This window comes from Antedon bifida, chromosome 6 (assembly GCF_963402885.1).
Source record: "Antedon bifida chromosome 6, ecAntBifi1.1, whole genome shotgun sequence".
Classification (NCBI taxonomy): Eukaryota; Metazoa; Echinodermata; class Crinoidea; order Comatulida; family Antedonidae; genus Antedon; species Antedon bifida.
The window spans coordinates 9,862,444-9,879,134 of record NC_136231.1 but is presented as its reverse complement, the minus strand read 5'-3'; the positions used below and the strand labels follow the sequence as shown (position 1 = coordinate 9,879,134).

General features: G+C 33.0%; 1 protein-coding gene across 3 annotated transcripts in view; it reads left to right on the top strand.

The window, feature by feature from the left end:
• The window catches only part of LOC144845313 (uncharacterized), a 45,125-nt gene that overhangs the window by 2,164 nt on the left and 26,270 nt on the right, over positions 1–16,691 (top strand). For 2 of the 3 annotated variants that reach the window (XM_078702549.1, XM_078702548.1), the window contains exons 2-6: positions 10,665–10,723; positions 11,699–12,001; positions 12,681–13,004; positions 13,685–14,008; positions 14,672–14,995. In XM_078702549.1, coding sequence (XP_078558675.1) covers positions 11,723–12,001; positions 12,681–13,004; positions 13,685–14,008; positions 14,672–14,995 — 1,251 coding nt within the window. In that variant the 5' untranslated portion in view covers positions 10,665–10,723; positions 11,699–11,722. Of the gene's footprint in view, positions 1–8,781; positions 8,801–10,664; positions 10,724–11,698; positions 12,002–12,680; positions 13,005–13,684; positions 14,009–14,671; positions 14,996–16,691 lie in introns of those variants that run through there. The other variant, XM_078702550.1, reaches the window with a different exon arrangement.

Here is a 16,691-nt window from a genome sequence, read left to right as displayed (position 1 = left end):
TGACACTGTAATTAAAGCAGTTTTCTTTGTGACAATGCTCAAGAATATTTTACAGAAATAAATAGGGTTGTTAAATGGTGCGATCATCATAATTTATATTTAAACGTTGGTACAGTATAACAAAAGAAATTATTTGACTTTCGTAAATCTACTCCAAATCATGAATCTATTAGAGTTAATAATTCAATTGTTGAAAGGGTGCCTGATCACAAATACCTAGGAACTGTAGTAAATGATAAGCTTAAAATGGACCTGAAATGGATTTTCGATTTTTTTCATTTTGGAATGATGTTTTGGGGGCTATTATTAGGTGTTGCTAGAATGTATATTGTTACAAAATATAAATCCCCTTTTGGGGAAAGCCCCATTTGAAAATAAAAAAAATTCGCGGGTGACGTCACTTTGCGAATATATTCCAATCCCATGCAATGGACAATTTGCAGTTTTTTGGCTATAACTCTTGAAATCTATGGAGTATTTTATAAAAAATGGTTGTGCTTTTGCAGAAATGTATTTAGAAATTTTTTAGATAAAATTATTACCGTATAAACGGTTATTCATCGAGTAAATAACGATCTAAAGTCTTCAAATCAATGGTTGTCCGGGATACAGATCCGTGTGCAATGATGCGTATCCATATTTTTCCCGTTCGTGTAGTATTTTGTTGTATATCGTTCATAATTTATACTACTGTTAAAATGTGTTAGTTTCTTTAGTTTTTAGTTTAGCAGAATTAAATTAGTAATATGAGATGATAATTTTTTTTTTCCGGAATCAGGCATTTCGAAAACGAATTTGATTCATATTTTACTTTGGCTTGACAATGAGCAGCAAGCTGTTGATATCGCTTTGGATGTGCATGAAACGGAGCCTTGCATGTGTGGTGGGTGGTGGATCGACTCCGCCGTGCGCTGGGGGCCTAGGCCTAGTAAAGGTTTGGGAGGTAAGGCCTTCTAAATTTGGGTTTTAGAACAAACGAAGTACATTTTAGGGCACTATATTTCAACAAAATTAGATATTGAATAAATTATATCTTTCGGAGTCCATCTTTCCAGGCCGTCGATCATTCACTGACTATCAGGCGGCATACACGCTCTCAATATCGTCGTGTTTATATGTGACGTCATGAATATAGATGCTCCCGACGGCCGTTGAAATAGATAATAACAACTCAATGAATGTTACATTTTTTGTAAACCTTGGTTAAAAACCATTTAGTCAGCGATTTAGCCTGCCCCCTCAAGGACTAAAAAAATCAATCAAAATCCGTCTCTATTTAGTCAAGGTTGGCCTGATTTAGTCGGCGATTTAGTTGAAGTTCAGTTTATGAATTAAAATGACGTCATTTTTAAAGTTTTAGTTCAAACTACGACTAAAGTCCGGTTTAAGAATACAGGCGTAAGTGTCTTGTGTTTTAATAGGTATCCCAATGTAAAATTTCAAATTAATGATGGTACTTTTTCTTTCAGTTAATCAAAAGGAACTTACTGAACATAAACTTTTGCAATTTAAATGATTGAAATCGGATTATCCATTCAAAAGTTATCGTCCGTTGAAGTTGCCAAAAAACAATGATTTTTGGTTGAAAAATGGCATTTTTTCCAATTATATTTGGAACCATTTTTGAAGGGTTATAACTTTTATATTAATAACTTGAAAGTTCTAATTTTTGCTAAACCCATAGATACCACAGAGTTGTACAAGACTATTTTTTTTGGGGGGGTCCTCAAAATTTTTTTTTGAGATATCGGCCTCCAAAATTAGTCTTAGGGCTTTTTGCGCTAATTTTTTCCAAATGTCTCAAAAATGCCCAAAAAGTTCCTGTCTTTAAATGATTCGTAACTTTTGAACCAGTGTATGAATTGACTTCTTTTTTTTTGCATTGCATAGAATGTAATATGTATTTTAGTAAGATTATTTATATTGACGGGTAGGTATTTCTGAAATACAACATAAATATTGTTAAAAAATGTTAAAATGTAAAAAAATATATATAGTGTTAAAAAACTGTGTGGCTATTGTTTCTTTTTTTTTAAATATTATTTTTCGTAAGTATACATTTTTTTATAATTCTAGAATTTAAATTTTTAATTATAATCATAAATATTATTTTAATTGATTTTCGAACCGCTAAAAATTAGAATTAAGCCCTTGCTTATTATGCGTTCGATTCCATTCCGGGCGTAAACTCGGCCGCGCCTACAAGTTAAGTTTATAGGCCTAAAGCCTAACACCACTAATATAAATTCTGCCGAAGAAATATCGGGAGGAAAGCAGACGAATTTCAAATTTAACTAAGTAATTACTTCAATAGTATATATTAGTATGTTTAATTTTATTTCCTTTTCAAATATTCTAAACGTAAGGTGCACTTTATATTGAAATACGGAATCAAGTTTAGGCCATGATACAGCGTATACATATAACGGCAACCCTGTCAAAAGCGCCTTTCGGCCGCCTACATAGAATGGGTTACGGCCGCTGCATAGCAAATTTAAAGCTTCTTAAATTCCTTCGGTACATTTATTCCTAACGTACTTGCTTTATATAGTAGCTTGATAAATACTCCACTTATTAAATACTTTAATAAATAGGTAAAATTGACGTTTCGAAGCAAATATTCCAGGAGAAGCGACATTCTTCGCCATGCCTCGTGTGTGCAGTAAAGACTTGTTCCGAAAATGGAACAGTCCACTGCGGGGGTATCCAATCATAATTTAACGCGCTAATACATGCATACCATGCAAATTGCCTGGGCGTCGGTAATTTAGTAATAAGCTGAGAACTGAAACCCCCCTGCAAGGAAAATGGTAAATACTTTTATTTTCGATAGGGATTATTTTTTTAAGTGGTTGGTCTTGTTGGTCTCTTCGCACGACGACCACGCAAAGACAAATAAAACAATGTAGTTTATCAAACAGAAATATAAATTAGCTTCAATTCAATACTAAATTCCCCAGATTTTGATAATGAGAAAGACTCAAACATTTAATTTTTATCGGAAAAATTGACATTTGAGGCGGATGTACATAATAATAATAACCGATTTACATATCAAAATAAAGAGTATTTAAAGCCTGATAACATGCAACAAAAATTACTCCACCACCTATTATGGTCGCCGAGCGATCGTGTTTTGAAAATGGGTAGGTGTTTTCCGAAGTTATTTTTAGCGCGCGGATTTCGGCTCGCCGGCTTTTGTACCTCTTTTTAACTCGCGTTTTCTATTAAAATATTTAATAAACATAGATTAAAAATATATATAAATAAACTCTTAAACAAGATCTTTCTAGACATATAAATTTTATTCACATGGCTACATAAGAAATAGTTTATTTTTAACTTCAAAGACATGTCACTTTTTGAAATTTCACGAACGTGTTAAAATCGCCTTAACGAAAATCCGCTTCATTGGGATACCTAGTTTTAACATACTATGTAATTTTGGAACTTTAACATGTGACAATAAGAAAAAAATTGGTAGGTCAAGAAAAATTGCTCAGCGTATCATTAAATGTAATATCACACCACTATCAAATCTACGAAAAACGTGTGCTCAAAATGCATAAAATTATGAATGACCCGATGCATTGTTCCATTACACCCATATTAATAAACGCAAAGTTACTTAGTTATTGCGCAATAAAACAAATCATGTGACCAAATAAAGGTCAAAAGTTTAACATGCAATTTCACCAAATACTGTACTGATTGATATATCGTTGGATAGTTTTAAATTCTGAATACAGTTTTATTAATGTTGTTTTCTTTCTACTTTGTCATAATTGTTCATTTATATGTTTTATATTATATTATTATTCTTAATACTTATAGGTCAGTTATTAGACTTTGTCCACCACGAAAACAGTAAGGATTATTATGTCTTCCAGCTCGATATTTGTGCTAAAATAGATTTTTTTTTGCCAATTTTGTTATTCTGCTGAATCCAAAAAAGTTAGGTGCCATTTTTTTCGACCACTACTTCAGCCACCATTTTGTATTTCAAAATGGCTGACGTTCCACACTAAACTTGGTAATCCCTGGTATCATTGGAAAGGGAATGTAATACCGATCATTTTATTCCATTACACCCATATCAATAAATGCATAGTAACTATGTAACTATGCATTTTTTTATATGGATGTAATGGGATAAAATTCTCAGTATTACATTTCCATTTCCGATGATGCCATGGATGACAAAGTTTAGTGTAGAATATCGACCATCTTTAAATTCAAAATGGCGGTTGAAGGTGTGGTCGAAAAATATGGCACCTAAGTTTTTTTTAATTCAGCATCTCAAGAATAACAAAATTATTAGCTAAAAAAATCTATTTTGGCACAAATATCGAGCTGGAGATAGTTTTCCTTACATGTGACTGTACTATAATGTGCGATGTTGTTATAGAAATTCTTTTGTGCCAAACTCTTTTCATATTTTTAACACTGGTGTCTCTAGAATGTAATTTGTAACTATACGTTTTTAACCTTTTTAAAGATTTTAATGTTTACTGTTTTATACATTTTTTGTCATTTTTAGTCTGTTTATGCATCTTGTAATCGGATTTGCTGACAACCAACATTTCTTTGTTTTTACGAAGACAAATAAAGTTTCTTGTATCTTTCAATATCTTAATATTGTTTATACTCTTTTCAGTATATAAACAAATAATCCACAACACTTTATTATTTCATTTAGTCTGCAAAGCATGCATTATGAATTTAAAACATTGTTATTAATAAGATGTAGTTATGGGATGTTTCGTTCCAAGGTCAATCAATTGTATGCTTAGCACATCAATAATTCACCGTCAAATATGCAATTAAAATATTTTTTAATATATGAGAAAACGTTCAAATATTTCGTTGCTCTTACAGGTATACTTATACTCCTATTAATTTGCATTAATGGAGACAATTTTATATCTGTCACAGGCGAACATTTCTGTACAGAGAAGGAATGTTACTTTATCATGCTCAATCAGTTTTCTTGTACTTAAAATAGATATTGGGATGATTTTAATCTTGTAGTGATCCATGATGTAATGATAGGTTCACATAAGTTCACTATTTGAGTGAAATCAACTAATCTGAACCATTAATAAATAACATTGACTTTGATTTTCTTCAAACCTACAACATTTTATATTGCATTGACTGAAATTGATATGGTTTTGAGTGCTAATTTGCCTTCTGGTCATTTCATTATATTATTTCTCCAATAGTATAGTGTGTACTTTGTCAATTTTGATAATGGCATGTACAGTTAAAAGTAAAACTAAGGTTAAGTATGGTAACTTTAACAGCCAAACATTTTATAGCTTAAATGAACAGGTTTGCTTAAATACAGTAGAACAAATGCACATTAAGACAAAGTGTAATAGTTATAAACTTTGTCAAAAAATTGAATTGTAAGAAAAATTATTTACCTGAACTGTATTTGAATAATAACATCAACCGAAAGCTCATTGTATGGAAATCAGTTTTTTTAAAAATTTAACTGTTTCTTTTCGCGCTGCGGCTTTAGTCAGCTATATTCCCAGAGGACTACTCATTCAAGCGAAAGCTATAGTTCTAGAGGCTGACAGTTTTGGAATTTTGTAAAGTCGGCCGGGTCATGCTCAAATTACAAACCCCATGGCATGTCTGGGGGTATGTTTCTGCTGCATAACGCAATTTAACCGGTTATTTTAAAATAGACCGCGTTTCTGCTCAATTTGTGCTCCGAAATAACCGGTTAAATCTATGGGTGGTCGTCGAGCAAAACGTCATCATTACCCAAAATGCAATACACTCAGACGGAAGTAGTAAGTTGGCTGTTTGTTTACATCGACGTCAGTACACACGTGTGTGATATCGCCGAACATCTCAAACATGTTAACATAATAAAATGTTGTCTCCAGGTCTACAAGTTTTGTTTTTTGTAAAGCCTACTTACCATCACTAATAAAATTAATTCTCATGCCGCCTTCAATAAACATGGGGAGGGTCGTGCAGTGTCCGATCGCCTAGGATAATTATTATCTAGCCTAATTCCTCAAAAAGGCGATGTCATACGGCCCTTCCCACGTGAATGGCTGTTGTCTTTCGCGAGCGCGGTCCTACTAAACACCAAACTGAAACAAAAACGAGACTCAGAATGTTGCAATACCTACCAAACGAGAGTATATAATTGTTAATTAATTATGAAAACCCAACTTTTATAGCAAAAATCGTCCGAATTTATGTTAAAAACGATGAGTTTAGCCGCAAAAACTTAAATCAAACGAGTGTATCCAAGTCATAGAATATTGCACGCACATAGTGCCTTTAATAGAATAATGAGTGTTGAACATTATTTCGTATATTTAATGTACTAACATAAATAATAGCACATTTCTATGCTTAATAAAATCATATTTAATATTATTATCAAAGGCTCTGATAACCTTTGTTTTCGGTCGATGGGATGTTTTTATAAAAAATGATGATGTAAAACGATCAAAGTAAGATTGTTCATTGTTCTCCTATTAAAGGCACTAAGGGCGTGCCATAAATACGCTCGTTTGGTTTCAGTTTTTGTTGCTAAATTCATCGTTTTTAACATAAATTCGGATGATTTTTGCTATAAAATTTGGGTTTTCATAATTAATTAACCATTATCTATTCTCGTTTGGTAGGTATTTGCAACATTCTGAGTCCCTTTTGTTTCCGTTTTGGTATTTATAGGACCATATCCTTCGCGAGCCTGTATTAACGCCTCAAATTGTTTAGCTTGGGTAGTCCGGAACTCCACCCCGAATTCCTCTTTCACTTTCGCAAAAATGCTCTTATATATCTGTGAATCTTTTCTATTGCCTGCCATCCTTCCCCGTACTTTCTCTTCCTCCCACAACTGAATAACATATCTTGTGATTTCATTCATTCATCCACATACATGTTCACTTCTTCGTTCGACTGCCAAAACCACGAGGAATTCACACATGGTACGCGACGGTATCTGACCCGGGGTCACAACTGTCAAATAACCGTTATTTTGTGTTGCAGCTAAGAATTGCTCAGCGATAACCAGTTAAACGGTGTTCTAACACCGATTTAAATTGGTGTTTTTAACCGGTTATTTTGCGCTGCCTTTTAACCGGTTACCAAAAATGTGTCCTGTTTCTGCTGGCAAGAAAATGGAGTTAATTTATTCACACCGATTTTAATTTATTCACACCGATTTTAACCGGTTATTTTTATGCAGCAGAAACAGGCCCTGGGAGAAGAGAGTCTATGAAAGCATTTGCTGATAATACAGTATTATTGAGATGCATGTAGACAGTAATCTGTAAAGTCTTTTAAAATAAATAATGACTTTGTTCTTGTTGTCAACCTAGGACGGTATTGTAATAATTCACTGTCAAATCAGTCAAATCAAAACTTTATTTTTATTATTATTACCTATAGGCCGGTACAGCCGCATAACAAGGGGGTCTTGTCAGGGGGGGCAAACAGGGGCTAATCCTTCCAGACACCAAGTACTTGAGCCATAGCCCCCCCCCCCCACCCCCATGGTGGGGGCTGTGGCGAATTTTGGTAAATGACACCCCCAGATCGTCGGAAATAGTACTCTAGCACATAAAATTCATGATAAATGGCGCCTCCAACTAGTAGTAGTTGGCCTGGAAATAACACTCCCATTTATTGCACAGCAATCAGCAAAATGATCGTACATTTTCCACTGTTAAAAACACAGGTGACATAACATTTGAACACGTGAAAACCCAATCTAACATTGGATCCGCGCCTGGCAAAGGTAGTAATTTTTCCGGTTAGAAGACTGAAAGATTGAGTATTGGAGCGACAGCCAGCCATATACTCGTGTGTTTGAACTAAATAATAAACTATACAGTAGTCTATAAACATTAAGTGTTACATGTACTAGTAATTGTCCACTTTGTCTGTGATGATTTGAATTTTATAAGCATTCAAAGTTGAACATTTCTTCTTCCTGTAACTGTCGTGCGACTAAATGTGTTGATAACGAGACTCTCTGTACCTAAACTTTGCACCATGGACAGTCAAAATGTGGCTTCGCAGCCTATCTCTTCTTAAAGTTTTTTTACAATAAAAACACGTTGTTCGTTCTTTTGAAAACATCGCGGAATGAATTTAATAATGTTATTCTATGCGAAAAGAAAGTGAATGCCTGTCCGGGAGTGAATGAAATGCTGTAGGCCTAATGCCCTTACAGGTAGGCAATTCGGCAAATGCATGGCGGCTTAGATAAAAGACGCCAACAGCCAGTCAACTGACCACATGTTAATGTACTGATAAGCATTGCGTCTTCCCACGAGTTGTCAGTCAGGATTTTGTGTATTTCATATCATCATACTTGAATATCATACTGTACTGTGACTCATTTGAAGCCATATCATATATCGTATATTTCATTCTTATCTTATATTTTTTTTTTCTTTTTCTTTCTTCTATCCCTTCTTTGTATTTTATTTTTTTTACTTGTTACCCAGCCCGATCGAACGTTTCTCACGGGTGGTATTCCGCCCCCCCCCCACCTGTTACGCCACTGGGCCGGTATTTATAATGACTCCCATTTGACTGTCAATCTAGGCTGATATAATAATTCGCCCTCAGATAATCATTGAATTATGATCAAAACAGTCCATAGTAAAGTTTTTGTTTGTAATTAGAATACAACTTATTCACACTTGAATGTCTTTATATTATAGCACCTCACTTCCAGAATGGAACTAGAAAACTCAGATCATCAAATGATTGGTTGTTAGTTCATTTGGATCATTCCATTATTATTCAGAAGGTAGGTCATTTGAAATACTACAGTAGAGTATTATTAAAACTGATTACTGTGTACGTTTTCTTACTAATATTGTAACATGTAGAAGCGGCCTACGACTTAAATCATAAAGAAAAAACAGTGCATGTTACCGTTAAAATGTAGGCTTAAAAAGTAGGTATGTACGAGTTGGTGTGGGTACGAGTTGACCACTTCTAGCCTAGTAGGGCCAGGTATACTCTTCGCGATACATCGCGATAGCGCCCACACGTTGAGCCTTGAATGGAGTTTGCTTAGCTAGGCTAGGCCTAAATGCTAAGCCTACATTTTAAAAAGTGTTATACTGTATTTCTTTATGATTTAAGTCGTAGGCTGCTACTACAAGTTACAATAATTATTATTATTAGTAAGAAAATGTATAATACTGTAGTATTTCAAACAAGCTACCCTCTGATTAATAATGGAACGATCCATTTGATGATCTGGGTTTTCTAGTTCCATTCTAGAACTAGAAAACTCAGATCTTGATATCTGAGTTTTCTAGATCTAGAAAAGTCAGATATATCTGAGATCTGAGTTTTCTAGCTGAGTTTTCTAGACACCCAGACAATATATCTTTAAAACTGTTATGTCAACAAGCGAGCGACGTTTTTGTAAGAAATATTTCTTGTTTATTAAAGCAAAATCATCATTTATGGTAATTGTTTTTTTGCCAATTTAAGTTTTGGAGGCCAATACCTCTTTATTAAGCATTACTTTATGTTCACCATCCAACCCTTAAATTTTGTTATTGTGTCCATTAGAGAATTTTGAGTATAATATTTAAAATTACTTACTGTAGTGTAGATACCATTGTTCTAGTTTAATCCTAAATGACTGTATAAATTTAATTAAAGATGTATTGTCCCTTTGAATAATTCCAAAACAAAGATAAAGAATTTAAAAAAAAGTGGGTCATTTTGAAGTATTATAATAGTTTTTATAATTAACTTTCACCAAAAATTAACTGAAATACAGACGTTTTTTCCTAAGCGGTCTCTGAGATCTAGATCTGAGTCTCTTCTTGCCCATATTTTTCATCCCTCCACTAAGTTTTATGGAAATCGTTCATTTTCTTCGGCATCCGTTTCTCTATGGAATGCGTTGCCTATTGAAATCCGTCAGGCTACTTCCACCAGTGTCTTCAAATCTCTCCTCAAAACCCACCTTTTTAATTTGTAATTTTTCAAAATTTTCTGTCTTTGTAAAGCGCATTGAGGCTTTCAGCATAATGCGCTATATCAAGTACCAGTTATTATTATTATTAAAATAAAATAATATAAAAAACAACATTACTTTCCTGATTTTCACATACAAATTAAAATCTGTCCATAATAAAGGTCTGTCCAAGTTCAACTGCAAGTCAAAAAGCTAATTAATTATTTGAAGAATCATTTAACGGCCTATAAATTGCTACTAAGAGACTTTAATTTGTAGAATACTGTGATTAGCCCAGCTTAACTGAGCTACATATTCTTTAATGATGCTTAATGAATTGATGTGCAAGATGCACATGTTTACCAAAAAATGTTTCCTTACGACTTCTTAAAGCAAAAACAAATTGTTTAATGAGGATGTACTTCTTGTTTATGAGGGTGAATGTCTTTTAGTATTTTGTATACAACTAGTAACCAATCATTTTATAGTTGGATTAATTTTCAAAGTGCAGAGCTTTTAGAAACAGCCATGTTAATGAGAATAATTACCGGTGTTCAGACTTCAAAACAACAAACTCCATGTAAACACAATAAGATTAAGTTGAATATGTCATTATGTGTGGGAGTTATAATTTTTTTTTATACACTTTAAAACATTGCAATTTCATTTATGTTTTTACTTACATTTTCAGTGAGGAATCTCAAGGGGAAAGTCTACAAAATTGATTGCTGTGTTATTTGCCTGCAGCGGGTATGTGCTTTTGTTGTTGCTATATAATATAAAACATCACATCCAGAATTTGACAGAAAGAATGTAAATACTTCAAGTTTGTGTATAATTTGCCAATCACTTTTTTAGAATCGACATAGATTTATAATAATAATAACTTTATTTCAAAATATAAAAACTTAATAACATGTGAAACTATGTACAATTAGAGTTAGAACAAAAACATTGATTTTGATGCTCACTGAAAATAAAAACCATAAAACGAAAAAAACAACAAGATAAAAGCACACACGATTGATTCCTAAAAAATGATTGATTTGATGGGATAGTTTGTGTCACTCTAGGCAAGCTTGAGAATTAACAAACATGTTTTGGCAGTATTTTCAGTCGACTTAATTATACCATCGAGCAGTAAATTTGTTTCTTCACAATATTTTACACATACATGTAGAATAATGGAAATGAGACAATATGTGCTTGAAGAACACGAAAGAAGAGGAAAAATGAAATGTATTATATAATAATAAATAATTATTAAAATAATAAGAAAAGAATGTTCTTGATTTTAAACATTATTGGTGTTGCTTCTGAAACATAAACGATTTTAAGATGGTCAGTATTGGTCAGTTCTATAAATGGCCTGGCAGGACATTTTCAGTATTATCAAGCTCGATAAAGTATATCATCAATGAATACAATAGAACCTCTATTAAAGGGACACCTTCAGGACCAGAAAAAATGGCCCTTAAAGGGTCTTTCACATCTGTCCTGGCATGGTTCTTGTCCATCAAATCAAAAGTAAGTTTTGTTTTCACGACATTCCATTCGGCTATACGTCAATCTATATGTGCATAACTACATGAAAATGAAACATTGACGTTCGATTTGATTTGCCGGAACAGGGGTGCTGTGATACAGTAGGCCCTTAATAGGGGTGTCCCCTGAATAGGAGTGTCCCAAAAGAGGGATTCTACTGTATAATTGTTATCTTTTAAGGTAAATTAACATGATATCAGTATAATGGATCCTACTGTGATTAAGGAGGATGAATCAAAATCCCAAACAGATTCAAATATTGTACTACAATCTGTAATCAACCACTGTCAACCAGCATTGCAAGATGGGGATCATACTGTCAGTGATGAGTGTTGCACTGATACACAATCATGCAGTGCTGTGACTTTAAATGAAAATTGTAGTGACAAAGACATAGCCATGGCTGATTCTGAATGTGAAGATAGAAATAGAAAAACTGAGGATAAGGAAGAGGATATGCAGGTTACATGTGCAGAAAACAAGGTATGTCAGGGCTAGAATTCATCCCAGCAAACTAGGCATTTGCTAGTTTAGATTTGTCATAATTGCTAATTAAATTGACTGGCTAAAGTTTGCTGGTTGGAAAATGGTTACTTTTTAGTCTAACAAATTATCTTTGTAAATTTAACTTTTAATTATTTGACATACAGTAACTTAATTATTTAACATACTGTATTAGAATCAACTTATTTTTCACATTTTTAACTGTTTAAAGACGAACAATCTTTCGAAATAGGACCATATAGTATTTATTCTTAAATTAAATGTAGTTTGTGAATTTAAATTAGATTTAAAAAACCTAGGGAATGGGACTTTAATTGAAGTGCATTATTTATTCCATTTTAATTGTTTTATTATTTTGCTTTAAAAGTAATTGAGGTCTGTTCTACTTTTTATTTTTCTGTATCCATTTTTTAGTATATGTTTTTGTTTTGAGTGCGGCCTTACTGAAAAACAACTTGTAGTTGAGTTAAGTGGCATGAGGTGAATGATGAAATATTATATTTTAACGAGGCAAATTAGTAATATTGAACAACCGTTCAATAGTGCGTACTCTTGAACATCATGTGACCCACAATCATCCAATCAAATGACAGGAATTTATTTAGGTGTTATATAATACAAAATATCACTATGAATGTAATATTGGTTTTTTTTTCAGTCTATATCATGCTCCTCCAGTAATGTGGATTCTAGCAATGAAATAAAGGATCCTACTGTGATTAAGGAGGATGAATCAAAATCCCAAACAGATTCAAATATTGTACTACAATCTGTAATCAACCACTGTCAACCAGCATTGCAAGATGGGGATCATACTGTCAGTGATGAGTGTTGTACTTATACACAATCATGCAGTGCTGTGACTTTAAATGAAAATTTTAGTGACAAAGACATAGCCATGGCTGATTCTGGATGTGAAGATAAAAATAGAAAAACTGAGGATAAGGAAGAGGATATGCAGGTTACATGTGCAGAAAACAAGGTATGCCAAGGCTAGAATTCATCCCAGCAAACTAGGCATTTGCTAGTTTAGATTTGTCATAATTGCTAATTAAATTGACTGGCTAAAGTTTGCTGGTTGGAAAATGGTTACTTTTTAGTCTAACAAATTATCTTTGTAAATTTAACTTTTAATTATTTGACATACAGTAACTTAATTATTTAACATACTGTATTAGAATCAACTTATTTTTCACATTTTTAACTGTTTAAAGACGAACAATCTTTCGAAATAGGACCATATAGTATTTATTCTTAAATTAAATGTAGTTTGTGAATTTAAATTAGATTTAAAAAACCTAGGGAATGGGACTTTAATTGAAGTGCATTATTTATTCCATTTTAATTGTTTTATTATTTTGCTTTAAAAGTAATTGAGGTCTGTTCTACTTTTTATTTTTCTGTATCCATTTTTTAGTATATGTTTTTGTTTTGAGTGCGGCCTTACTGAAAAACAACTTGTAGTTGAGTTAAGTGGCATGAGGTGAATGATGAAATATTATATTTTAACGAGGCAAATTAGTAATATTGAACAACCGTTCAATAGTGCGTACTCTTGAACATCATGTGACCCACAATCATCCAATCAAATGACAGGAATTTATTTAGGTGTTATATAATACAAAATATCACTATGAATGTAATATTGGTTTTTTTTTTCAGTCTATATCATGCTCCTCCAGTAATGTGGATTCTAGCAATGAAATAAAGGATCCTACTGTGATTAAGGAGGATGAATCAAAATCCCAAACAGATTCAAATATTGTACTACAATCTGTAATCAACCACTGTCAACCAGCATTGCAAGATGGGGATCATACTGTCAGTGATGAGTGTTGTACTGATACACAATCATGCAGTGCTGTGACTTTAAATGAAAATTTTAGTGACAAAGACATAGCCATGGCTGATTCTGGATGTGAAGATAAAAATAGAAAAACTGAGGATAAGGAAGAGGATATGCAGGTTACATGTGCAGAAAACAAGGTATGTCAGGGCTAGAATTCATCCCAGCAAACTAGGCATTTGCTAGTTTAGATTTGTCGTAATTGCTAATTAAATTGACTGGCTAAAGTTTGCTGGTTGGAAAATGGTTACTTTTTAGTCTAACAAATTATCTTTGTAAATTCAACTTTTAATTATTTGACATACAGTAACTTAATTATTTAACATATTAGAATCAACTTATTTTTCACATTTTTAACTGTTTAAAAACGAACAATCTTTCGCAATAGGACCATATAGTATTTATTTTTACATTAAATGTAGTTTGTGACTTTAAATTAGATTTTAAAAACCTAGGGAATGGGACTTTAATTGAAGTGCATTATTTATTCCATTTTAATTGTTTTTTATTTTGCTTTAAAAGTAATTGAGGTCTGTTCTACTTTTTATTTTTCTGTATCCATTTTTTAGTATATGTTTTTGTTTTGAGTGCGGTCTTACTGAAAAACAACTTTTAGTTGAGTTAAGTGGCATGAGGTGAATGATGAAATATTATATTTTAACGAGGCAAATTAGTAATATTGAACAACCGTTCAATAGTGCGTACTCTTGAACATCATTTGACCCGTCCAATCAAATGACAGGAATTTATTTAGGTGTTATATAATACAAAATATCACTATGAATGTAATATTGTTTTTTCAGTCTATATCATGCTCCTCCAGTAATGTGGATTCTAGCAATGAAATAAAGGATCCTACTGTGATTAAGGAGGATGAATCAAAATCCCAAACAGATTCAAATATTGTACTACAATCTGTAATCAACCACTGTCAACCAGCATTGCAAGATGGGGATCATACTGTCAGTGATGAGTGTTGTACTGATACACAATCATGCAGTGCTGTGACTTTAAATAAAAATTTTAGTGACAAAGACATAGCCATGGCTGATTCTGGATGTGAAGATAGAAATAGAAAAACTGAGGATAAGGAAGAGGATATGCAGGTTACATGTACAGAAAACAAGGTATGTCAGGGCTAGAATTCATCCCAGCAAACTAGCAATTTGCTAGATTAGATTTGTCGTAATTGCTAATTAATTTGATTGCCTAATGTTTCATACACCCTTTGCAAAAAAGCAGTATATGATCCAAAACCGGATCATATACAATTTCACTGTTTACATTATTTCCACTCTGTTGCTTCACAAAAGCACTAAACCTCAGGAGCCAGCAGGGCTACCTAACAAATAAATGTTTGTCGCCCTTATCAAAATCTAGTGGCCCAATTTTTGTTTTCAATACCGTTTTTCAGCATTTCCAATGGGACATTGCAGTGTACAAACAAGCTCCAAATATGTAATGGATATTTAAGGAGAAAAACAGAAAAATATTTCACGTTCTAACGTTCCTAATAAATATTATTAATAAAATATTTAATGCAATATTTCTAGAACTTAAAAAAAATTTTTTTTATGAGGTGTGGGGGATGGGGCGTCTGTTGTTGGCGCTATGCTCACCAACTGGGGTCATACAATTTTTGGAAGAAATCAGGCAAAACGATACTTAAGGATGTTGTTTTTTCCACAAAAATATTACCCCATTTACTGCACTGTACTCTTCCACTGTTAATTGAATCATGTGATTGACCTCATACGATCATGTGTTTTTTTTTTAAATATATTATTTTGAAATTTTTTTATTCGGCTTTTGTATTCATATTTTTCACATCTCATTTTAGTTGGTAAAAGCACATTCAATACAAAATTATTTATTATAAAACAAATTCATGCTTTGAGTTGCATTATGATACACAGAAGAATGGTAACCGTGGCAAACAGCCGGCCGGCCACAGTGCGTTGTTTGCTGTTCAGTCAGTAAACACATGGTCTGCCAGCAGTGGTGCCGCGATTCACACAGTAAGGCTCTCTGAGTTAGTTTGAACGTTGTGCAGAAAGAAAAATGTGTTAAGAAATTAATTTAATTTCAATGAATTACCGTAGCATAGCCTTGTACTGTATGTAATCATCACCGATATAATTATTATGTATATCTAATGAACAGTATAAACGTTTAAACAAAATAAATAAACTGCATCAAAACGATCGTTTTTGTATGCCCTGGAAAAAGTCAACAGAAACAATTATGTCAAATTCACAGCGAGAGCTGATGAGAAAACCATCTGCTTGCTGTGTGACGTCATATCGCCCAAAGTTTCGTAAATCTAGGGTTGATGACCACCAACATAACAAAGATGCGCGTCTATGCGGCTAGTGAGAGAGCGATATAGTAGTCTAGCTATCAACTCGGTGTTGTTGACTCGGAATTTGAAGATATGAATTTTACCATGTGAATTTTAAATGTATATAGGGAGAAAAAGTGATGACGTCACGTTACCGACTGCACTGGGGCCAAACAAAGTTTGGTCGGCCATCTTTTCCTATTCTAACACATTGATTTAACACCGCTTTTTCGTACATCCCGATAAATTTCGTTTTTACATAATTTAGAGTTGTTCATCTTGCTTTATTTTACTACGTTACTACTGTTGAATATTTTGCTGATAATATATCGTAAGTTCACTTTCAGTTTATAATCGCAATGTTCGAAAAATAGACCAGTACAGCAAGCCTATTTCACATAATTTATGCAATTTAAAACAAGCAATATTGATAATAATTTGCGAATAATGATTTAAAAATAATCAAGAAATGGTTATATTCG